At 45.5% G+C, this 24,088-nt stretch overlaps 2 protein-coding genes across 5 annotated transcripts in view; one reads left to right on the top strand and one right to left on the bottom strand.

Annotated features, from left to right (window-relative positions):
• The window catches only part of LOC119464330 (transcriptional-regulating factor 1), a 31,779-nt gene extending 9,082 nt beyond the window's left edge, over nt 1–22,697 (bottom strand). The window contains exons 1-10 of one of the 4 annotated variants that reach the window (XM_049656211.1): nt 21,236–21,784; nt 18,484–18,627; nt 16,469–16,653; nt 15,027–15,151; nt 14,331–14,515; nt 12,856–13,046; nt 9,732–9,986; nt 6,390–6,677; nt 5,661–5,879; nt 3,881–4,840 (exon numbers count right to left, since the gene is read on the bottom strand). In XM_049656211.1, the coding sequence (XP_049512168.1) occupies nt 3,881–4,840; nt 5,661–5,879; nt 6,390–6,677; nt 9,732–9,986; nt 12,856–13,046; nt 14,331–14,515; nt 15,027–15,151; nt 16,469–16,606 (2,361 nt within the window). In that variant the 5' untranslated portion in view covers nt 16,607–16,653; nt 18,484–18,627; nt 21,236–21,784. Of the gene's footprint in view, nt 1–3,880; nt 4,841–5,660; nt 5,880–6,389; nt 6,678–9,731; nt 9,987–12,855; nt 13,047–14,330; nt 14,516–15,026; nt 15,152–16,468; nt 16,654–18,483; nt 18,628–21,074; nt 21,181–21,235; nt 21,785–22,558 lie in introns of those variants that run through there. The other 3 variants (XM_049656212.1, XM_037725251.2, XM_037725249.2) reach the window with 3 other exon arrangements.
• On the top strand, nt 22,208–23,618 carry LOC119464331 (WD repeat-containing protein 25). Its single transcript, XM_037725252.2, has one exon. It carries the CDS (start codon nt 22,237–22,239, stop codon nt 23,590–23,592), a length of 1,356 nt encoding a protein of 451 aa, XP_037581180.1. The 5' UTR covers nt 22,208–22,236; the 3' UTR covers nt 23,593–23,618.
• Nucleotides 23,619–24,088: the final 470 nt, after the last annotated feature.

Raw genomic sequence — 24,088 nt, 5'->3', positions numbered from 1 at the left:
AAGACAACACGTTTTGTCCTGTTTTCAGTGCCATTTGCTTCCATACACTTACCAACTAGCTCACCTAGTCACATTCTTGGCATCATACTAGCAATACCAACACTGAAGTTCGGTTGTGATGTTTACAAAGAGAAACTTTGCTGTTAATAAGCAACCTTTTCCCACTAAATAAATGAAAATAGAATCTTGACTAGTTAGGAAGACCAAAACTTAGTGTTGCTAACAAATTAAGATTAAGCTGCTAACACATAAATTGCTAACAGATTAAATTAAAGATTTTCTTCGAGAGCTATCTATGTACCCAGCAACATAAATTTTGCTTGGCAGTGGTTGCATTTAAGAAAACCAAGTTCTACTGACAGTAAGAAGGAGAATACTATGGCCTCACACTTTTACAAAAATTTCCAGAACATGGAAAAAAAGAAAGTCAATCTACTAGGATTTGAAGTGGATAAAACTATGTTATACACTGCTGTGAAATATAGCACTGATTTGTGAGCAGGACTTTTGGAGAACTCGCATAACGTAATAACTTCAGATAAGCTGCCAGCTAATGCATTACACACTTGCCCGCTTTAGACAGTCTAGCAGACAAAGTTTACAGGGGATGTATTATTCATTAGTACTTTTAGGTTATGTTGCCGACCACATTTAGGTGTCAAGGCAAACCAAAATAACACACACAGAGTACACAAAAGCAAATTCTACCAATGGCTGTATCAAGAACAAACACGAGCAATGTGTGGCAGACACTAAAAACGCGTGAAGTCACATAAGGAAAAAAAAAAGAAAAGGAACGTGCTGATCTTTCATGGCATCCCCTTCAAAAAGCAGTTTTTCTATTTTTGATGCAATCTCAGCCAGGTGTTAGTTCCATTATGCAACAGTGCAAGGAAAAAAGCTATTTCTTGAAGTAGTCCTGGACAAAAGAACTTCTGGAACGTTTTATTGTAACTATCATCTTTCACCATCTGCTGTGATGCCATAGGCTATATCAAGGCAGCTGTCACTGCTGCAGAGTTTTAAAGAACATTTTTAATGGGTTGGTTTTCCTTCTGGCTGCCAAAGAGGGCAAACCAGATAAACGGTGTAACTCAGTAATGGATGATCATGGTTCCATATCTATCAAAGATCCATGACCAAAGATAAACTGCAACACATTCTTCCGGATGTTTCCCCAACGCGGTGATGCATTTTTTTCTGTGGACGGGTCCCAAACTACATTGGCATAATATTCCATCATTATGTAATGATTCTTTTTCATTCTTATTGCTTATCGTCACTGGCTGGCATGATACCAAATATCAGTTGTCGCCAGCATCAACCGCTCACTGCAATGAATAGGAAATTATTTTTTTAATAAAAAGAGGATTCTTACATAATATGGCCTAAGAATTGTGATGTGTTTTTTCTTTTCTGCATTAATTAGATAGTCATAAACTTCATGGTATTTTTTTATTTACCGATCGCGATTTTTTTTTCAAAATCTTCAGAAAAGAAAATCTGCTCCAAATACTCAATAAAATTTACCTCTCTAAATTGATGTCCCTATTCAAACACATGTGAAATGCAGATATTCTCTCATAAGTAAACCCCTCAAGCAATTCAAATGAAATTGGTTGCATTTATTTGCAGGTTAACTTTAGTAACTATGGGGAGCAGAACATTGATTTATGGCCACATAACTTTTACAAAACTTGCCTGAAATCTACAATATTAATAACAAGAATTGAAGCACAAATTTTTACAAATCTAAGTTTGCAACAAAATTAGATATCACAGTTCTCTAATCTGCATATGTCAGAGCGCATAAACTGGACAAGTTTAATATAGAAGTACGGCTTACATGAAATTGTTACAATGTTTACGAGGGTATCGCAGAAATGTACTCAGTAATTTGTGGTATGTTACAGAGCAGTGTATAACATCAATTTTATCCACTCTAGATGCCTGAATATGTGCAGTTTACATAAGTTTATAGAGCGTTTTTATTGCTGAGTCACGGAGATGTAAAGCATATGCTTCAGTCTTAATTTAGCAATTTTCAAGAATTTGTCAAGAAATTAACCTAACTAAAATCAATCCTTTTTTTTTTAAATGCCACCAACATCAAATTCAGTGCAGTGAATGCCAAGCAAGATTAATTTTCTATTCCCAGCTATTTAAATAGGTGCACCTCAGTTAACAACTTGGGTAACTTAGTTAACACTCAGGTAACAATGGATCGATTCTATGCTTGTTTTTTTTTTTTTTTTTTTTTTTTTTTTTTTTTGCTTACGAAATCCACGATGCTTCAAGCAGCTTAGAGAACTGATTGTAAAGATATGGTGCCAGCTCAAATGACGTTAACTCGGTCTGTTCAAAATTACTAAACCAGTCACCAACTGGTAATTACACACAATTAAAATTATATTTAATTAACATAAAAGAAAAATGCTCTTGATTTCTCTTCAAACTTTGCTAGTGCTATAATGAACAGGCATCACAGGAATGCTAGAATTTATAGATGTGGCGCCCTCTATATGACGGGCGTCGACTTACTCAAATCAAGCAGTAGGCAGAGGACAAGCTCCAACATTGCTGGTGCATCTTTGTAAGAATGCCTTTAAATCACAGGAGACTTGAATTGCAAAAGAATTGCGCTGCCTATTCAGTTGAAGTTTTCTCTGGCTTTCAGGCTAAACACAACTTTTCATTTATAGTCAAACCTCAATACAGTATAGACCACTTATAACGTAACCGTTTATAGTGCAGAAGTGGCTACAACGCGGCCTTTTCCGACTCCCATTTAGCCTCCCACAGAACTCCATGTATACGCATACCGCTTACAGTGCATCCACGTGAGACAAAATATCGGTTATAATGCGGCTTCCGCGGGAAAAGCTCGCCGACAAGGGCGGCAGCGAGCACGGTCCTCAACAAGGTGCATGCTGCCGGCCGGCGTATGCATTATTCAATGCAATCAAACTCTCGTTAATTCGGACTTATTTGGCCACACATGGGTTAATTCAGACTACTTTCAGAGTTCGGTGAGCGAGGAGCGCCGCAAATGAGCAAGAAACAAAGCGGCGGAGTCCGCATCGCCACAGCCATCAGTTGAAATCGTACGTGAATCACAGCAACGCCGGAACGCTTCGAGCCTATTTGTGTCCTTAAAGCCTGTATTCTTGAGTTTACTGCCGCGCATAACACTGTGTGGGCCGCGGGCTTTCGTAACTAAGTAGTCGTCATCCACGATCGCGTCGATAGCAGCCCGTTTTTTTCCACAGCGGTTGCGGTGAACTGTATTTTCGTTTTTACTCGGTACACGCGTCGGCCCCGTGTCTAAAAACTGTGTAGTCGCCATCGATGATCGCATAGCGACTGCGGTTTCGACTGCCCCCCAGTTGTTGCAGCGAATAGTAGTTAATTCGTCCAGACTCGGTGCGTGCGTCGGGCGCGTGCCTTCAGCACTGCAAAGTCGCCGTTCATTATCGCGTCGATAGCGGTCACAGTTTTTTCCGCAGCGGTTGCGACAAACAGATGTCTCGTTTTGACTCGGTGCAAAGCTGTCAAGCTTGAAGAGCACCGGCTACATCGTGATTATGTTTTCGCCAGCTCACTGGCGAAAACGTAATCGTGATGTGCGTGCGATATTACAAAGCGTGTCTACATCCTTGGTCTACATGTTTTGCATACGTGCAGGGCTTGAAAACCATTGTTTTGGTTATAGTGCGGTACCGCTTATAGTGCAGATATTCGCGACTCCGGCGACTTACGTTATAAGCGGTCTACACTGTATAATGTTCACAGATAAAATAAAGTGAATCTAAAATGTTTCTCACCAATATCAGCATTCGTTTATAATGACTATAGTTTTAAAAAAAAGTGAAGATCTCACCTCTGGTCTGTGTTTCCGTCGGCTCCGCAAGGGGCATGTTGGAATAGGGCTTAAAAACACATCGTCATCATCACATTCTGCAGCTCGGCACGAAGACACTTCTTCACTGCCTTCCAAGGGTTTCTTCAACTCTAAAGCACCCTCCAGAGCTTCGGCAGGTTGAGTGCTACCAACATCTGGTGCAACCGGATGCCTGGTTGGCGGCGGAGTGTTTGAGTGCACTATTGTCGACACTGGCGTTGGCGCAGCCATCTCCACAGTCCTGTGCACAGTTAAAGCTTCCGCAGATTGCTGAATGTCCATTTGTTCGTAAGTTGGCTCAGTCTTGATTTCCTTGGTTTCGACGAGTGGCGGTGAGTCCGACACGCACACCACTTCGTGGTCAAAGCTCGCCGGGGACTGCACCACGGTCGTCGTCACCGGAGACCGGCAGAGCCCGCCGTGGTGCGTTGAGTGGTTGTCAACAAAACTACACACGTCTTTGTCCGGCTTCTCTTCTTCCTCGTCAAATGCATCGCTAATGGCTGCAAATACATCCTCGTGCTGATGGGAGTCGCTGTACGACATGCCAGACTGCATGCCATCGGGCGATGCCACAAGCGAGCTCCGAGACGATGCCACCAACCCCTGCAGCTGCTCGAAGGAAGGTAGAGGTTCAAGTCCAGGGTCAGAGCCCACTCTAGCAGTGCGGCGAGGTCCCAGTAGGAGGTCGGCAAGGAGACCACTGCTGCCTTCGAAGGCCAAGTGGTCCGAGTCCGAGTGTCGCCGGCGCTCATTGTTCGTGCTCATCAACGACGGGCGGGCTGGTCTTATGGCCCACGTATTCAGAGGTGGGAGCAGAGGCACAGAGCGTTGTTGGCTTGGCGCAGCAGACGTGACGACTTCATCTGGTTGTAGAATAATGTTTGACCTGCTTACTGTAGCAGGCTCCATGGATGACTGGCACGTTCCTTGAAGGCCCTGGAAAGATAAGACGCCAGAACTTCAGCAAAACTGTAGGCACCTATGCAAGGAGGGGCAAGGTTTGCCAGAAATATTTGCAGAAAGCTCAGAGAGTTCAACCACATGAAACCACATATGATGTCAAGAATGTCTGCCCGAAAAAAGCTATTTGCAGAATTGCTGCTCTTAATCCTCGCGAATAGATAAGAGTACTACTTAACCACCATGAGAATAGATCAGTTATAAGAAAACTGCTACGAAAAATTGCACGGCAACCTTGATTGGAGCTATCAGATGCATGATGGGTTTAGCTATACAATTTTCACACATACACTCAGTGCATTTCAAATAGCTTTTTTTTTTTTTTTTTCACCCTTGGAACTATTGCAATTGATGAAAGCTAGCAAGGAATACATGTCTTGCTGGGCAAAATAGCACATTATATCCACACTTCCTAACGAAGTATTGGCATTTCAACCACACTAACTGTGGTTGAAATGCCAATACTTCGTTAGGAACATAGAATGGTGCACAGGAAGTACTACACCACTCACAAGGCCCACATGGGAGTGTTCCACTGGGCTGCAGTTACACTGTTTCGACAGAAAGGAATTTGACTCCATTGAGTACAATCAACAACTACATGGCACATGCAAAAATAACAGATGGACAGCATGCCCATTTACTTGCTTCTTTTGTTGCATCTCCCTCCACACTATCAGCCAATTGGCACACGTTCCAGAATGACAGTCCCAACTTTTCAATGAGCTCTTAGAGCACCACACATGTTAAACAACTTTCTTGGGTAGTTGGCACGATAGCCGATTAAACTGTTTACCTGCGTGAACATGGCCGTGCTCTGCGTGGTGGTGGTCGTAGCAGGTGGCTGGTGGAGCCGCATGTGCTGCTCTAGTTCGGAGAGGCTGGTCAGTTTCTGATGGCAGAGGCTGCAGAGGCATTCTGTGGTCGCCATCGGCACAGCGTCCAATGCAGACGACAGTGAACTGCCACCATGGCCTGGCGCTGGCTCATTTATTGTCTCTGCAGAATATGGGACCTGCATTGCCAGTATACAAGCCATAAGTGAACAAATAAAGGCATAAATAAACCAATCAATTAATAAATCAAGTGCTGAGCACACGCACTGTCTCTCAAAGTTGAGAATGACTTAAGAGAAAAGACAGGACAAGCACTGTCTATCAATTGAAAGTTTATTCAGAAAACATGCTAATACGCAAACAACAAGCTTCGAACAAACAAAGGTGATGTGCTGTTAGTTTTGGTATCAGTCTTCTGTTCATATATATGCTATGACGTTTAAAATAAATAATTTTCAAGATACCACAAAAGGAAAACTAACAAGGTGCTTTCTGAAGTTGGCAGACAGCATTTGTCCTGTGTTCACCCTAACATTTGCATAATAGCATGTTTTCCTGAACAAACTTTCACTTGATTTACAGTGCTCATCGCACGTTTTCCTGAAGTCGTCCTCGTTACTTTGTGCACACTGCTTACAACTAATAACTTCCCACTCACCCACTTCACTGTCCTACTGCCACCTACTCACCGCTGGCACAGTTGTCCATGCCTTGTTTGGCTCCAGGAGCTGTTGCAAAAGCGGCGGACCTTCGGGCTGCGATGACGGTCTAGGCGAAGGTTGCCTCTGAGAGGTCTGCTGCTGCGCTTCCTGCTGCGACGGTTGCGGTGGTGGGGCTTGCTGCACGGTTGTGCCTTGTGCTGGTGGTGCCACCAGCAGAGGGCGCTGGCCAGTGCCTCCCACTGGAGCCCACACTGAGGCCCCTCCGTCTTCAGACGGAAATGCCACAAGTTGCAACTGCGGTGGAAGCGGGATGGCCTGCACCACATGCATGTGTACCATCAGGGTAAATTGAAACACGGACAAAAAAAAAAAGAAACAAAAAAACTAGCTAAAGGACACCATGAAAGGGAAAACTGTCATCCACCAGCCCGTTGCACAAAGCTACAAAGGAAACCCATACAGGTTTCTCAGAAAGAAAGTTTCACAATTGAAGAAAAATTCGTCTTAGTCCAGGAATCAAACCTGACATCAGGAATCAAACCTGACACCAACGCCTTTTTGGGGCAGCTGCTGTCCCACCCGAGCAAACCAGGAGGCTAGAAGATCACAGAGTGAGGCCTAATTAATCGGCAAGTCGAAGAACAGGGACACAGACTAAGCCTAAGCCTGCGCAATCCCGCGAAGTGGAGGAAGATTCATGAATGGGAAAATTGTCATCCACTTGCATGTAGCATGAAGCTACAAAGAAAACCTTTCAGGGTCGTTTTTTTTTTTTTTTTTTCGGAAGTGATGCACCCCGTTTTTTTTTTCTCAAATATTACAAAACAATCAACAATTTATTTTCGGTTACGCAGAAGGAAACAAATGACACGGATAATGGCAAATGCATCCTTGGTACGGTTCTCGCATTCCTATCTTCGTTTCCTCTCTCCTACCTAGTTTCGTTCTGACGCACATGCAGAAGTGTACCAACATGTCAGTGACACCGAAAGGGCTAAAAATGGGTCCTATGCATGTCTTCTACAAGATTACATGAGAACGCCTTATGCACACAAAAATCATATCTTGTGCAAGATTATGTGAATGTGCAGTGCTGCACTTCCTTCATACAGTCGAGTCCTGCTACAATGAAATTTATAACACATGCGAAAAATTTCGTTGTGGTGGAACTTCGTTGACACGAAATTAGTATGTATGTAGAGCACCAAACAGCAAAGCGTTAACGAAACCAAAACCATCATCTGGGAAATCTTGGAAATGGCATAGGGGCAAAGGTTGGTACCGAAAGCGGTCAATAAAGTCTCAACTTCATGAGAGAATGCATTTCGTGCCACTGTTACAGCATTTTTTCGTACACTGTGGCCGACACCTAACTCAACGCGCGTGCCTGGCCGATCGCGAAACACTCATTTTGCGGCACATGCACCGCCGCGATGACGCCGGTTTGAATTATCACAATTTCACTGCATATTTATGACAAAGTCAGCAAGCTTGGCAAACTTACGCTTACTGGAAGTTTTATTTCCAGAAGTCAGTCAGCCTGGATTTCTTACGCTTCACGGTAAGCAAAGGCGTTACGAGAGTCTCAAAGTTCGTTAAAAGAGCCATTGCAATGCCATTGTGGTGGGCTCTGATTGCCTTTCTGACGAGGTCAAAAGGATCCATTACTTTCAAAGCAGTCGCCGGAGTCAGTGCGTCTTGCGGATTGTCATTTTCCCCAGACGACGAGACGTTGGCACCATGTTGACAATAGCGGCTGTTGCTATTGGCCCGGCCGCACGGGCACCTCATCTTGAAAGCGATCTGCGACGTGGACAAAGTGCACCTAGTAGCGGTAGCCATATGCGCTGTGCTTTTGACGTTTAGTTCGCGTTGAAGCGAAAGACAGCACAAAGGTCAATTCGCTCGCAGCTGCTGCAGTGCCTCCTCACTCCAGCGTTTTGACAGCGAGTGTCCGCGGTCATCGAGCAAGACGTGTACTCAGTGCTAGGTAACTTAGTAAAGCGAATGTTTACAAGTTTATCGGGCCGATAAAGCTACCTATCCTTAGTTCGTATACCTGTCTACTAATTTCTATCTCAGTCGATGCTTCGCCTTTCAGGCTAAACTGCGTTTTTTTTTTCCTTCTGCTTTCTGTCTCAACGATCATCTGTGCCTTCTGCTCGAGAGTGAGAAATTTATGCTGCTTCGTTGGCATAGCCTTTTCGACCAGACACACACCACAGAGAAAACGGCAACGATTGTGGCGATCCCGTGCAGTCTCAAGCAGGCGCATGATGACCATGCGTGGCTATAGGTTGCAGTGGCTCAAATCGGAACTTTGGATTTGATTTCATTCGCGAAAACCTCGTTCAAGCAGACATATGATCATCACAGCTTTGGAAGGGCCTTCTAATTTGACTACTCGGAAGTTCCAATTTCAATTCAGTCCCAGTTTCGTTCTCGAAAAGTTTGTTGAAGCAGAAATACTGAATAAAACGCCTTTGTTATGAAGATACTTTTTTTGTATTACTTTCTATGGGCGGCTGACGGGTAACTGGAAAATCTTCGTTGTGGCAGAAATTTCGTTGTAGTGGTGTTCATTGTAGTGGGTATCGACTGCATAACATTCTGCAGCCCATTAATTTCCCCCCACAGAAAATATACTGCAAGTGTTATACATATTAGTAAAAGCAGAAACAACAAAGTACAGTTCAGCTTAATAAAACCTGTTTATGTTTGAACGTTCTTTTCATTTCATATTTGTCCCATTTCTACACAGAAAACAGAAGAGAGCCAAGACAGAAATTATGTTGATAGTTCCCGATGTGCTGGGAACAACACAAGACTTCAACAAAGTGAGTACCATCACATCGTGCTGCTGATGCAGAAGCTCTTATCCTCACAAGGGTCGAAATGCTTTCACCAGCATCCCATAATCAAAAGATACCTTCTTTTAGGGTTTAAGATAGCTAGTACGTATTTTCTATTTCAAAAGAGTGCTTCAGAGATATTGCAACTGTGCTAAGCTTCAAATTCGAAATGCTCATTAGTAGTTCTGTACTCGTCGACAAGCCATCACACGGCCTTTGCAAATTGATGATTACTTCATAATCCAAGCAAGGAGTGCTACTGCTGCTGAAACAACCTTCAAAATGGCTTTTCCGGACTGATTTAGGAGCCACTCAAGAAAAGTCTGGCGACATAGCAAATCATAACCTTTTCCTTAATCATGTCTTTTCTGACTTACCAAGCTTTCTCTCAAGGTACGAGTACCTTTTTTGATATCGTTAATGTATCATCTTATATTACGGCCCAACTAAATTTTCTGTTTAGCATCCCTTTAAATGTATGGTGATGACAGAGTCGTAGCCAGAGCCAAAGCCCCACCTGGAAGGGCACCAGGGTGAGAGCCACAGAGGCGTGGTGGTTCTCCTTGTGGCGACGCAGGGAGCGGGCATCACAGTAGCTTTTGTCGCAGCCCTCGACGTCACACTCGTAGGGCTTCTTGTTGCGGTGCGTCAGCAGGTGGCCATTGAGGTGGTCCTGCCGCTTGAACGCCTTGTGGCACTGGCTGCATACGTACTTCCGCTCGTCCGAGTGCGTCAGCTTGTGTTTGGTCAGTGCACTTGAGTTTCCAAACACCTGTAAATGCAACGAAGGAGGTTTTTTTTCTTTTTTCTGCACAAGAAGCACTTAGTTCTTCACAACACAGAAGAAATCTTTTACAGTGAACCTGTCTGGACCAAGCTTTGTGAATGCCTCTCACATTTTTTTTCCCCCTTTTGCTACAAAAATACATCCCCATTTACCCTTCCCAACTTTATTTAATCGACGCCCTTCTCATACCTTACAGAAGAAACCTTCACTTGCTATAGACGCTCTCAAATATGAGACTATCAACACACCAGACTAGGTATGTGCCCTTTCACATTAGAGGTCCATGTTTTGTGCCCCACACATGTAATAAGAGGCTCCAGTAGGATGTGTGTGCTAGCCCACATGTAGAAGTGAACATCTGAGAAAGTGAACGCCTCTGCGGGTGAACTGTGTGCAAGTGAACTTTTGGGTAGAGAAGTTATGCTGCAAGTGCAGCACAAGCACAAAAATGCCAGACAGACGCACTCACACCCATATAACATCACCCACACTCACTCATCTACATCATGGGTTCTCAAAGTGTGTTTCGTGGAAGTCAGGGGTTCCGCAGGGCCCTCCTCGAGGTTCCGCGAGCCACTGATAAATTTTTCCTGGTTCCGCCCTCGCCAAGTAGCTAATGGCGAATGTGATCTCGAGAGGCTATGCAAGGTGCGCTCGATCCAAAGAGCCTCCATTACCCACTCCCGAGTGTGAAAAAGCACATCACAGTGCGTAACAGAAACACGTGAACTGCGCAATGAATTTGCCAGCAGCTTGTGGCCAACTAGCCTCCGAAAACGGGCAGCGTGTCCAAGCTTCAATCTCGGAGCCCGTAACCTCCGTGGCCGTAACTTACCACCATGCACATTTCTCCTGTTGGTAGATCGGGGCCGATTGCGTGCGCGCGAATGTATATGTCGGAGGATTACTAAAATAAATGCGCGGAACACCGCAAATGCGCGACGCAAAAGAGCAAAAACAGCCCTAGCGACCAACCTAAACGAAGCGGCGGAGACCGCATCCGTCTGCATCGCCATTTGTCGTCAGCGGAAATCGTACGTGAAACGTGTCCGACAGCAATGCCGGAACGCTTCGTGCATGATTGTGCCCTTAAAGCCTTTATTCTTGCGTTTATCGCCGCGCACAATACTGCGTTGGTGGCCGGCCGCGTGCTTTCATAAGTGTGTAGTCTGCGTGATCGCGTCGATAGCCAACACGGTTTCGTCCGCAGCGGTTGCGGCAAACAGTAGTTTCGTTTCGACTCGGTGTGCGCGTCAGCCGCGTGCTTTCAAAACTGTGTAGTCGCCATCATGATCGTGTCGGTAGCGGCCGCGGTTCCGTCCGCACTTGTTGCAGCAAACGATAGTTTCATTTTGACTTGGTGCGCGCGTCAGCCGCCTGCCTTCAGAACCGCCGAGTCGTTATCCAGCAGCCGCGGTTTCGTCCACAGCGGTTGCGGCAAATAGTAGTTTCGCTTTGATTCAGTGCAAAGCTGTCGCAGATGAAGCGCACCAGCTACATCGCGATGGACGGACGATTTCTTGGTGCCCAGCTCACGGGCGACAAAATAATTGGGATGTGTGCGTAGTAGTGAAAAGCGCGTCTTAGATGAAGCCTCGCTGCGAACGCTATATAATCGGAGTCGTGAGATGACGAGAATTCCAGCTTCCGCACTGCTCTTGTGCAAAATAGAAACATGATTTGCTTATTCATTCAGTAAATAAAAGCGTGTTGCCGTAGTAAGCATTTACTGTCTTCTTAAGACTCAATACTTCGACATTCAGTTAATTTGGACATTTTCTTTCAGTCTCGTGAAATCCGAATTAACGAGGTTTTATTTACAGTAGAGTCAGCACCGATTCTAAGACCTCTTGTGATGAAATGTTATAATTAAGTGTCCCTGTGCAATAAGCACTGAAAACTGTCATTCTTTCTCGTCTTGATTGTGATGCTGCTTTGTCTTGGCTGATAACAATTGCACCCAGCTTGGACCACGTGTGTTGCGTTGCATGTCGCCGTCAAAGTAGCCTGCCGACCACCACCGTTGGCCCCAAACATGCTGTGCGCTAAGCCTAGCCTCTCTATTAGGAGGATGGTGGGAGGGGGTCCCTTGGCACCTCATGGAGCTTAGCAGGGTTCCCTGGGAATGAATGAATGTGTGTTGTTTAGTCGCGCAAGGGCCAGATACATCCAAAGAGCACCATGCCAGTGCTTGTGAGTAGGGTTCCCTGGGACCAACATGCTTGAGAACCCCTGATCTACATTATCACTCATGACTGCATGTACTCTCCTCAGCACTTACTCACATCTGAGGAAAGAGAGTGAGCAAGTAGTAGGCAATGGGCTTGTGTCAACTTGGCAAGGTGGAAGCCAAAAAAATGAGGCAGGAGGAGACAAGGAAAACATCGTTTAATAAAAGGCCTGCACTATACCATAATTAGAGAAGTACAGTATAGACCGCTTATAACATAACCACTTACAGTGCAGGACCGGATATAATACAGTCTTTTCAGACTCCCGTTAATTTTCCTATAGCCCTCTATGTATACGTGTATCGCTTATAGTGCAGTTGCGGGACACAAAATACTGGTTACAGTGCGGTTTCTGCGGTCAACAAGTGAGATGTGTTCATGTTTGCTTGTGTGTGCATGACACCGTGCTTGTTAATTTATTTAGTAAGCTAATACGGAACCTAGAGCACGGTGACAGCGACGGCAGAAATGCGCCTGGAGTGTCCATTATCGCAATAAAATAGTCGTTTTGGTTATAGTGCAGTACCGCTTATAGTGCGGATATTCGAGACTCCGGCGACTTACGTTATAAGCAGTCTACACTGTAATAGGTGGGGTAGTTCACTAAGTTAGTCATCACCCACCTTTCCGCAGACAGGGCAGGGCTGTGCAGAGGGGGCCCTGCCGCCATTGCCACCCACTTTGGTGATGGGCCGCATGCCAGCAGCAGCAGCCGACAGGGCCGGTGACAGCCGCCCCAGCTCCTTGTCCGATGGAAGACCAAGGCATGGCAGCGACAGGGAAGCTCCAGTAGGATCGCCGCTGCTCCCTACACCTGCATGAGAGTTGCACAAAAGGAACCCCTGCATGAGACCCACAAACCAACGTACTCCACAATTCGATTTCCACGTACAGAGGAGCATAACCTGATTTACTATTGCTCTAAATATTCAATTACCAAGCCGTTCTAACTGCTCTGTCTAACATCGCCAGAAACTAGCTATGCACAATGAGGTCACAGCCTCTTCTGTTTTGCTTGGCAGAGACGAGCTGCGTTTGTCAACTCAGTTGTACGCTTTTAATTCCCTTTGTTATCTTTTCAGATAATTACATTCAAAATTTACAAGTGCGCCGAAGGGAAGTTTATGTTTCACTTCAGATGTCCTTCATTGATATTTTGGATCATTATAAGAGACAAGCTGCACATATATTCCTGAAATACAGATGTAACACGGTACAATTTACTGGAATAATAAATACTGACAAATACTGAACACCTTTTTACCAAACAACCTCGGTGTCATAGGGTTAAGAAACTACATTCATCTCGATGAATAATTAGATCCACACACACAACGCAAGCTTATTCCTATATGAATAAATTTTCACTCGATCACTTCTACTGCACATCCCAATGCCTTTTACCATGCATCAAAATCAGCCATTGTTCAAGAGATGGATTTAGAACAGTTAACCAGCTTTAAAAAGCTGCAATCAGAAATTATTACACAAACAAGCCAGCAAAACACAGGCAATGCAGTACAGACAGGCTTCTGCGACATCTTTCGGGTGTACAGGTTGCAGATTGAAAACCATGCCCCACGCCAAGCATGTATGTAGAAGTACGGGCCCGCCATTCCCAGATGTCAGCACTGTCAGAACACCTTTGTAGCAAAACGGTGCACCCACATTTAGTAAAAGAAAAAATGAAATAGAAATGAATCATAATGAATGCCAGGATTACTTTTATCTGAACCTTGCTCTAAGAATATTACTTAATAAAATCTCTTCGCTGCCTGGGAATGCTCGTACAGAAGACTGTACATAATTTTTATTTCTCAATTTAGCAAATTAATTTTATACTGCAGACACAACTTGGGAAAAGTCCCAGCACACAGCACGTGCACTTGGCCACCTCACCGAGAGGGACCCAAGTCAAGGCAGTGAACAAAATCTGCCTCGTGTCGTTTTTTTTTTTTTTGCCGGCTTGGCTGCTGTCGGTGACTCAAACTGGGTTCGCACTGTCTCTATCAAGCCCAGAACACTTGGCAACGTGCGAAAATACCATACATGCTAGAGACACCAAACCAGCAATAAGCCCCTCTTGCCCCTTACTAACCTGAATCCGGCACATGAGTGGCTGCACCAAAGGCCTGCGGCGGCGACAACTGCAGTTCGCTGTCCCCGAGGAGGTCGAACGGGGAGGGATCGGCGGGGGCCGTGGCTGGGCGAGGGGGCAACCGCAGCAGACCGTCCAGGGAGCCAAATGGAACCTCAAAACCCTCGTGCAGCACCTCGTCCTCGCTGTACACAGCACAGTTGAAACTTGGGTTTTTCAATGAAACGACCCCATGTGTTGTGGCACGTTAGTAATTACAGATTACAGTGGAATGTGTGTTCTAGCACATATATGCGCAAGCAAACACCTCTGCTTGTGAATCAATGTGCAGGTGAAATTCTGTGTAAGTTAACATCTGTTAACACTTGATAAGTGTTTTGAAACAGCAATTCTTGAACTTTTGAGAGATCACATTCTGTGCATACTTTTTGCAAAACGCAGGCCCCTCTCAGCGATCTCCAATTACCGCCGTCTTGCATCAGCTCATTTCATGCTTGCAAATTTCTTAATCTTGTCATGCGACCTAGCAATGTCATCCAACAACTTTTCATTTCCCTTGGCTTTAATTCAGTAACTATAGTAAATTTGAACACATTGGAATAGATGTGGGAACAGACTTATCCATCTACTGAGAGAGAACTACAAAAGATATAGCATTAAATTTGCTTTTACGGGGGAACATCCATTGTTGCTTACCCATAATTGATAGCACTAAGCATAGCATCGCCGGCATGGTCATAGGCTCGGCTAGATGTGGGCGAAGGACCCTTTGTCTGGTCCTTGGGAGAGAAGGGTGCAGCCTCGGGAAACAGGTAGAGGGCCTGAAGTGATACGAAAACCACAATCACAAGAACGTCACACTGAAAGCACAACACGTGCATGAAACACGTGCCTTTCCAAAAACTTGCTAGAGCTCAAAAGAAAAGAGCGTGGACACATGACAAGCGCTTTGCCTCTATGTCATTTCAGGAGACAAGCTAACTGAAAGAGAATAAAATTTGGCTAACTAGTGCTGCTAGATAAGTTTCTTAGAAATTACAGGTGTTTATCTCTGCATTGCATAGCCCATCAACAAGCCCTGCCTGCTTGAGATTGACGACATCCTTGCTTCCCTAGACGATATGCCGAGATAAGACCTGCTTCACTTTCAGGCATATGAAATCTCTCCACAAACAGTAGGACAGTGTGAACACCATTTAGCCCTATGCCTTTGATTGGTGAGTGAAAAGAAGCTTTATTGTCAAACACCAGTTAAATCCTTTGCAGAAGCTGAATGGATGATGAAAAATAATCCACCGGGTTAAATACCGGCACACGTTGCCAAGAACATGTTGTCCCTAATGTTCAAAACTTGAAATAAAACAGGTTTTTCTTGTTCACTTTTTTTAGACACCTTTTACTTAATGCAGATTCCTCTAAGCCGGTCATCTCTTGTACCAACATACCAAAATAATTTCACATGACTAGCTGAACCGGTCCAGTCTCGCTCATTTTTTTCCTTTTGAGCTTTTGAAGATCAATGAATACTGAAAACACCATGGCAAACTACATGGCAGGCTCGAAACTTTGCCACTGCATTATCACTTCATGCTAAAACAAATTATATATATTGCAAGCACGATCACAGTAAGAACTAGCTTGGCCTCTTCTAAAAAAGTAATATTGAATGAAAACTGTGGCAGGAAACGGAACAAAGCAAATAACTAAACTACATTACAAATCAGTATGTTGCAGCCTACAAGGCTTTTTTTTCTTTTCGATTTGATAGTTTGCCATGCGGCGTAAAATGAGTGGCGCATCTCATAGATATATGTAGAGATAATTGTCTTCAATAAAGTTCAGCAGGCATTTATGGTATGGACCCTAAATCCATTCATCGTAATCCAGTGGGTTGTTTGGGTGCAGCCTTACTTTAGACAGGTAGTGGCACCTTTGCACGCTTAGCCTGGGACAACACCGCAAGGGTTGCGGTAGATATGCGAGAGCAGCTGGTTGAGAGCAGAAGGGCCAAGTTGTGTCTCGTCATTTACAATTGCCTTGCCCAATTGACCTCTGCACCACAGTTTAGATTTATGCTCCGATAGGCCCATCCAATTTGGCAAAGCCTACTTGCTGGCAAAGGGTGGCTGCAGTAGTACCTGGGTGGCATTGTCTGTCCCCCCGACGAAGGAGGACAGCCCAAAGGCCGAGAAGTCCACCGTCATGGCCGACTGTGGGGCCGGGGAAGGAGAGGAGGAGGGTGGGGGCGGAGAGGGTGCCTCCAGGCTGCTGGACATGCCACCTCAGCCGCAGCCACAGCAGACGTCGCCCATTGCCACGCCCCCTGCACCAGACCAGTCCACCACAAGGTGCAGAGCAGAGTCAACATGGTGTGCAATGCCTCGAGTCATAAGTAAATGCTTCACCTACTGACTGACCAATCGATCAAGCATTTGGTGTTCTACTTCAAAGTGATTTTAACTGCTGATGGAGCTTTATGCCCCAAGGCTGCACTGTGGGATATGAGGTACACCACAGAGAAGGGCTCTGGAATTTTAACCACCTGAGGTCCTTTAACATGCACTTACATCTACCGAGTCTTCCATAAATAGGAGTGCTAGGTATTCCCGTGAGCCTTCCAGCTGAACTCAAATAAATTTCAATTTAGGTTTCAATTAAATTTAGAAATATTCAAATGAGTGCCTAGTTGAAAGTCAGCATTTGTAATTGTCAACTCTTTGGTTTACGTCTTGGCACTGTTGCATTCTGAATCATGCAGAACCAACCAACTAGCCCAATTATTGGCATCACAACGTCATCTTCTAGTTGGACCACTGGCGGATTTCCAGTTAAATTCGGCACAGAGGTAGCACTTTCACAGTGGCTTCATTTTAATACCACATTACATTAGTGAGCATTACTTGCCTGTCTTGTTCACAATAAAGCTGAAGTGTGCGTCATCTGTGGCAATGTAACTCAACTTTCACAGTAGCGGTGACAGATGGCTCTGCTGTTCCACTGGCAAGAAAGTTGCATTGTGTTGCTATGTTGAAAGTTGCTATGTGTGATTACAGTTACAGAATGGATACCAAGACAAGGGAAGTGCAGTCAAGGAGGGCAGAAAATTAGGTGAGGTGATGAAGTTAGGAAATTTGCAGGCACAAGCTGGAATCAGCTAGCACAAGACAGGGGTAATTGGAGATCACAGGGAAAGGCCTTCATCCTGCAGTGGACATAAATATAGGCTGATGATGATGATGTACACAAGCATTCTTGCACCCTGACTAAAATGTGGCTGCATTTATCTATGAATGGCAGAGCAACAACTGTTCAGAAGCAAATTTACAGCCAAGTGCGAGGGCAAGAACAACAGCGCTGGCAAAAACAGGCCCCATACACATAGTGTACATTGACCAAAGGGGATAGGTGAAAAAAAATTTAATCACCTGCAACTGCTGCAATTTACATGTTCATGCAATAGGAGCTACATTATGCTGGAAATGCATTCGTAAGATAAAAAACAAAGCAAGTTTCCCATGAATCCCCATAAATGATGGGTGCGTACACCAATGAAACTGCAGTGTACTGCACAACTACACTTAAAAAGGACACGAAAGGGGAATACTAAATCTGTATAGACTGAAAGTATTCTTTCACAACTCAATTTGTGTTCATTTCATGCTGATAGGTTGATTATTAGAAAGAAAATGAGGAACTTTACTTTTTTAACTTTATGATGAAATCATGGTTGCCTGCACATCAATGGGACGTCACAGATTTAAAGTATTTTCTTGTATTTGGGCTATTCATGCCAAGTAAATGTTCTTGAAACTAACAAAGTTCAGTCCTTGTCTATTTTAGAACAAGATGAAGGCTATCTTTGCTGATAAAAATTTAATTAGGCTTCAGCAGATGCCGTTAAAATTATCACATGACGAGCTGGTGTGTAAACTTCAAAATGTTACCACTGCCATCGGTGTTTCATTTTTGTGTCTTCTCATGGTAATTTACCAATATAGCTCAAAATATTACTTCACTGTAAGGCCGACCAGTTGGTATCTGGAACCTGAAGTGATATCAAGAAAAAGAAAAGAAATAATAAGAACTAGGACAGAATGAGCGAAATTGTTCAGACGAGTCTACCAAACACATAGTGAGGCTAGGTTCGCCTTACCATTGCATGTAGGAATCGCGCTCAAGCAGGCTCCCATCAATTGTTTTATACTGCCGCTGTGCTTCAAGCAAAGTCAATGTGTTAAGCAGGACTTGTCTGCGCATTTATGGCTGTACTCATCTGAGTGACAATGTTCTCCATTTTCTGCAACCAAGAGAATGTGAAAATATAAAAACTGAGCACTACTGCATACTTATTACCGTGTCGCCACCGCACGCATTCTTGTAGATGCTCCAATATTGCCATGCATATATGCACAGCGATCTTGGCATCCCAAGGATTTTGAACAGGCATCACTTACTGAGCACTTGCACTTCAAGTTTACTAGAGTGGCAAGCTTTAACATGCCACTCTAGCAAACTGTCATGTAGACTCACGCTACAATCTGAAAATTCTTTTGGTAAATATCTCTGCAGTAAAAAAACTTTGTGATTAACTGAACGCATGTTATAGCATTCCTTTTACTATAGGCATGCATTGTCATAGTCAATTACGTACAAATAAAACCGTCTAGAGTGCATTCACACCGCAACTGCTCATAAATGTCTCATCTTCAAAGATAAGGAAAAAAATTGGAGGACGCTTAAGCTTCGCCTTTAAGAGTAGAATGCGATAGCGTTATCGGGACCCGTCCGCATTGCATCGTTCACGTACGACAAGTAGGCTTCATTCACTGCAACACTGAACGTGGGAAAGCCAGCTTATAAAGAGCAAGCTTACACCGATCCCCTTAAAGTTGGCTTCACTTTTAAACTGAAATGTATTGCTGGAAAGACGTTTTTCCAGGGGCAACATAAGTGGTCTTATATTAAAATGCGAAGGCCCTAGCACCTTTTTTTATTATTTTCTTGTTTGCTATTGCCCCGACGAGCGCAGGTCTGGTAGAAATGCTGGAAAAGGGGTTTGCGGTTGAGTTTCCTCATAGCAGAATTAGGTTTTCTCGTACATTCAAATTACAATCCGACGCCTATTGGTAAGCAATCCGACGGAAAATCTGACTCCGAATGGTAAAGTTGTACTTCCCCATTTTTCTGACGGATTTCACTGTGAGAAATTCAATTTTTGTTCACCAAAACCTTGCACCACGTGGAGGGCCTGGGCGGTCGATGTGATTGGATGATTTTCTCCGCCACCCAAGATCACACACCGGTTGGCAGCCAACGCTGATTTTCTGCGACACGGGGCCCTAAACACTATTGCGTTAAAATAATTTTGCAACAATAATGTAGGGTACGCTTTCCTAAAGCTAGCTGTATAGATTACAACGCCTGTCCGCAAGTAGGTAAATGCTGCTGAAGAATAAGTACTTCATAAATGGACAATGCAGGTGTGAGGGTATAGTACTACTGCCAAATTAAATGGGGTATAATACTCAGTAATCACTTGCCAAGCAAAACAAACCTTTGTTGTATGACCAAGCAATTAAAGGAACTTATACTGCATTTTGTTTCGGTTTAATAAGTTGCACCAAAAAGTACTTTCATGGCTGTCATTATCACAGTGTCAACTCAAAACATTACAGTGTAAAACACAACACGCAAAACATTTACCAGTAACAAAATATTTTCAGTATGGTAGGCTGCCGAAATGTGGCTATATGAAAGAAATAATGTGCTTGTGTATGCACAAATAATGTACTTGTGTAAGCACAGAATGTCTACAAAAAAAAAAAAAAGGCACCTGTTCGCCATTAAAAGTTATGCGCGAGACGAAAACCGCATTCGGCTCCAACAGGTAGGTTGCGTTTCACTTACATTCATTATCATCATCATTCTATGCTCAATACAGATCAACCTTCATCCCCCGCAATTGAATGCTTGCTCGACTTCGGTGATGTACTACACGGCCACGGTTCGGAGAAGGAAAAAAACAAAAAATACACATGCACGCACTTATTGCAGAACTTGCGAACGGCGGCTCGCGTGCGATTCACGGGCGAGCAGGTGTTGCTGTTTCTTTTTTTTTTTTTTTTTTTCGGCGATTTAATGCTCGGCGACACACGCGCACGTACTAACGCCGGTATCCTAACGAGCAAACGGCACAGGGGATTTCCTGTCGGCTGGCAGGAAAGACCAATGGTAGCGCACCGTACGTGCACCTGGCGCCGCAAGAAATCCACGCACACAGCCCGGCGACCACGCGCGAACGCCGTTTCCGAGGCACGGAGCTCGCGTAATTCACCCGCAACTCGTACGGCGAATTCAAGGTTAGCGTTTCTTTACGACACGGGCTTGCTGATCGCGTGCTTCGCAACTCGCGAGCGGAAGACGGCACGCGCGACACACCGCACACACGGCGGCGCGCACCACACTTGAGCGCAAACTGCGTGAGCGCGCCCAGCGACGATAGCACGGCGCTCGGCACACGTCCTCAAGATCTGCATGCGTTCGCGAGTGATCTTCGCGCGAGAGATAGCGAATCGCGCGGCTGCGGTCTTTTCCCGAAGCAGCGCGTCATTGCAAAGAGACACACGCTAAGCCGGCCGCACACTGCCGTCGATCCCCGCACGACAGCTTTTGCAGCCGTACAGCCTGTTGCAAGTGCAAACCGAGTGTGCCATGGCGCTTTTGCGTTTGCATCGGGAAGCTAACCTTGACGCGCGCCGAAGCACCAGCTTAGCAGCAGCAGCAGCCCAGCAGCAGTAGCATAGACCTCCCACCCTCCGAGCGAGCTTGCGGATAGCGGTGCAACTCGCGAGTGCGTCATGGCATCGCTACAGAGTTTGTCGGCTGCATATCGCCGCTGCACTCACTGGGGATGAATTGGCGTCCTCCGCGTGGGCAAGGGCGGTCTGCTGAGGAATTGCTGCAACGATATCGTAGGCGCGGTGGCTTGTCAACTTTCCGCCATCGAGGTTACTGTAACTTTTCTTTTTCTTACGTTCGTTTTCTTTTCTCTCCTCTGCGTTGCATTTTGTGCGCACCCCCGCTGAATGGTACGCCAACGCGCTGCGAAAAAGAGTTCCTGGTGCGTTCATCGACTGAAACATTTGAACGCGATTTTACTTAATTAACTATATAAAGAGGATTAGCCTACATCTCGCCAATTATTAATGAACCAGGGTATCAAGTGTATTTAGTGTTTTCGATACTAGCTCTGAATGCGCATTGCGGACGAGTACAGGGATGCGCTTGGTCAAAAAGTAGTCCCGACAACTGTTCCTATCCTGCCGTGCTGTAATAGCGCGTACAACATTGCTCTGAGTACAAATAATAGGAAGTTTGAGAATGCGTTAAAAATCAAGAACTTTGCAGCGTTGCGGCTTCTCTTTGCTGCTTGCTGAAATTAGTCTACTAGATGAGCTCAAGCCGTACGAAGCTAACTTATGCCCCAGCAAAGAACTCAACAAGACCTCATAGAACCTTTAATTTGCCAGCGTTCATCGAGTTCTCATTGCGTTTTAAGCACGACCTCCTCTATAAATTGTTTTAAGCTAAACATGCGAGTGATTCGTAAATCATGGATCGTGAAGCGCAAAAGACAACAAAGGAAAAGCTTGTATTCATCTATGAGCAAAGGTAAACCTACTTTGCTTACGTCATCACATATTTCATAAACACAAAACATTGACGAACTATTGCGTTTCTGATGACGCATTTTGAACTGCGACTGCTACTGGCTGGCTGAAAATACCGCTGCAACACTGTGGCGCTGCTTACTTTCCCAAAGCAGTCCTAAACGGCCTGTACTTCCAGAGCCTATTCTATCGAGCAGCGACGTAAACATTTGCCATGTGTGTCTAGAACTCTAGCCATGTGCGAATCGGAGTCGAGTAGTGACGATGGCGATTCAAGCGATTTTTTGGGCTTAAAAGACTCAGACTGGGACTCGAAACTGCAGGAAGCGACAGACAAAGCATACGAGTTTCTAAAAGCCGACCTAGCTTTACGTGAATCTGCGACAGAGCTCGTAACTAAGGACTTTGGCCCAGCGATCGAGTCCCAACCTCAACCGGCGAATGAAAAGCGGCTGCACAGTTCCCGATATCCTAACCTAAAACGAACCTCGGAAAGTAGCGCGTGCTTCGCAAAAGCCAAGCAGGCAAAGCTAGAAACCAAGCAAGATGATTCCTTACCTGCTAAACATTCTGCTTCACCGCGGGGCGCCTTGGATACTTCCATCGTACTCTCTGACGAAGGGTGGAGTAACGCCGCCGAGTACAACGCACGGACAGTGACAAGCTCTTTTCGACGCATCAAAGCGCACGATAAAGCGCTTGTGGCCACTTCCTGGGCTCCGGAGCCTTTCGGCAAACTTCTGCTGACTGCGTCTCACGACGGCCATGTCAAGCTGTGGCAGTCGACGACCGGAAAGTGCGTTTACGATCTTCCTAGCGAGGACGGCATCAGAAGCGCCCGCTTCACGTTGTGCGGTAGAAGGTTATTGCGGTGCGGGTGGGACCGGCAATCGATCGTCGTAGACCCGACGTCGAACGCCGTGGTGTTTTCGTGTCGACCTTCCCAGGGCCTTCCTACGTGCGTACGCCTGGACCCGTCGAACGAGTCGACTTTCTTTGTGGGGAGCAGGGATGTCGCAGAGCAGTGGGACATGCGTCGAAGTCCAGCAGGAATGGCCGTGCGGACGTTTTCCGTCTCCTGCGGAGAGGTGCTAGACCTGCTGCCTCTTCGTGGCGGGCTAGAACTGGCCTGCAGCGGTGACCTCGTTACGAGAGATTCGTGCGAGGCCGCTCTCTCCGTGTGGGACGTGGGTTCCGGCGCACGACTGTCCGGTCAGCTGTACCAGGAGCGATACACCATTCCTTGCCTCGAGAGTCTGTCCCCGAACACCATATTGGCGCAGACCAACGGGGATTACATTGCCATGTTCCATGCCGAGCGACCATATCGGCTCAACAAGCGGAAGCGTTTCGAAGGTCACAAAGTGTCTGGTCATCCAGTGAGGTGCACCGCGTCACCAGACGGTGCGCTTATCTGCAGCGGTGACGCAGAGGGTGTCCCGCACATCTACTCGGCACGGCACGTGACCGCGGTTGGTGTCGTATCGCTGACGGGTGATAACACGCCCGCTACGCATCCTGACTGGCATCCTAGTCGTCCTGGCTTGTTGTCGATTGGTTGCGCAGACGGGTACGTGCACTTGTGTCGTTAACCTCCCAATAAAAATCGTAATTCCCATCAGTCACGTGGCAGCCTTGTAGTTTGCTTTGCAAGACCTTTTTTGCTGGTTGAAGAGCGAGAGAAAGATGTGTTGTAGTGTTACAATATTAAGCCAAGAATATAAAATTTCCATCTTCTGTCATGCACTACTTGCTTGCAGATGCAGACAGCGAGCACTCACTCTAGCTTCCACTCTGTTGCAGCTGAGGCATGACACAGGCTAAGTTTGAATTGCTCTTTAGCACTCATGATCTGGCAACAAAATTTTAGAGTGTACAGTGCTTAGCAATTGAAGCATGTTAATAGGACCACCTGGCAGTCCGCTCTTTTTGCACCACTGGAGCGCTGGGTGATCGTTGTGCGACCAAATACAATCCTAATGCTTCTCAAAATTCCTCACTTTTATCATATATGAAAATACATCAATTCGGCGTCTCTAGTGCCCGCTGGTGGCACAAGAAGTGGCGGCAGCCATGCGTGTATTGCGT

This window comes from Dermacentor silvarum, chromosome 9, assembly GCF_013339745.2.
Source record: "Dermacentor silvarum isolate Dsil-2018 chromosome 9, BIME_Dsil_1.4, whole genome shotgun sequence".
NCBI classification, from domain to species: Eukaryota; Metazoa; Arthropoda; class Arachnida; order Ixodida; family Ixodidae; genus Dermacentor; species Dermacentor silvarum.
Note: the sequence above shows the minus strand (reverse complement) of the source record. Positions and strands in the feature narration are given on the sequence as shown.

Bases quoted from the DNA above. Each gene is read 5' to 3' on its own strand.
- LOC119464331 (XM_037725252.2), top strand. From the start codon at position 22,237: ATGTGCGAATCGGAGTCGAGTAGTGACGATGGCGATTCAAGCGATTTT.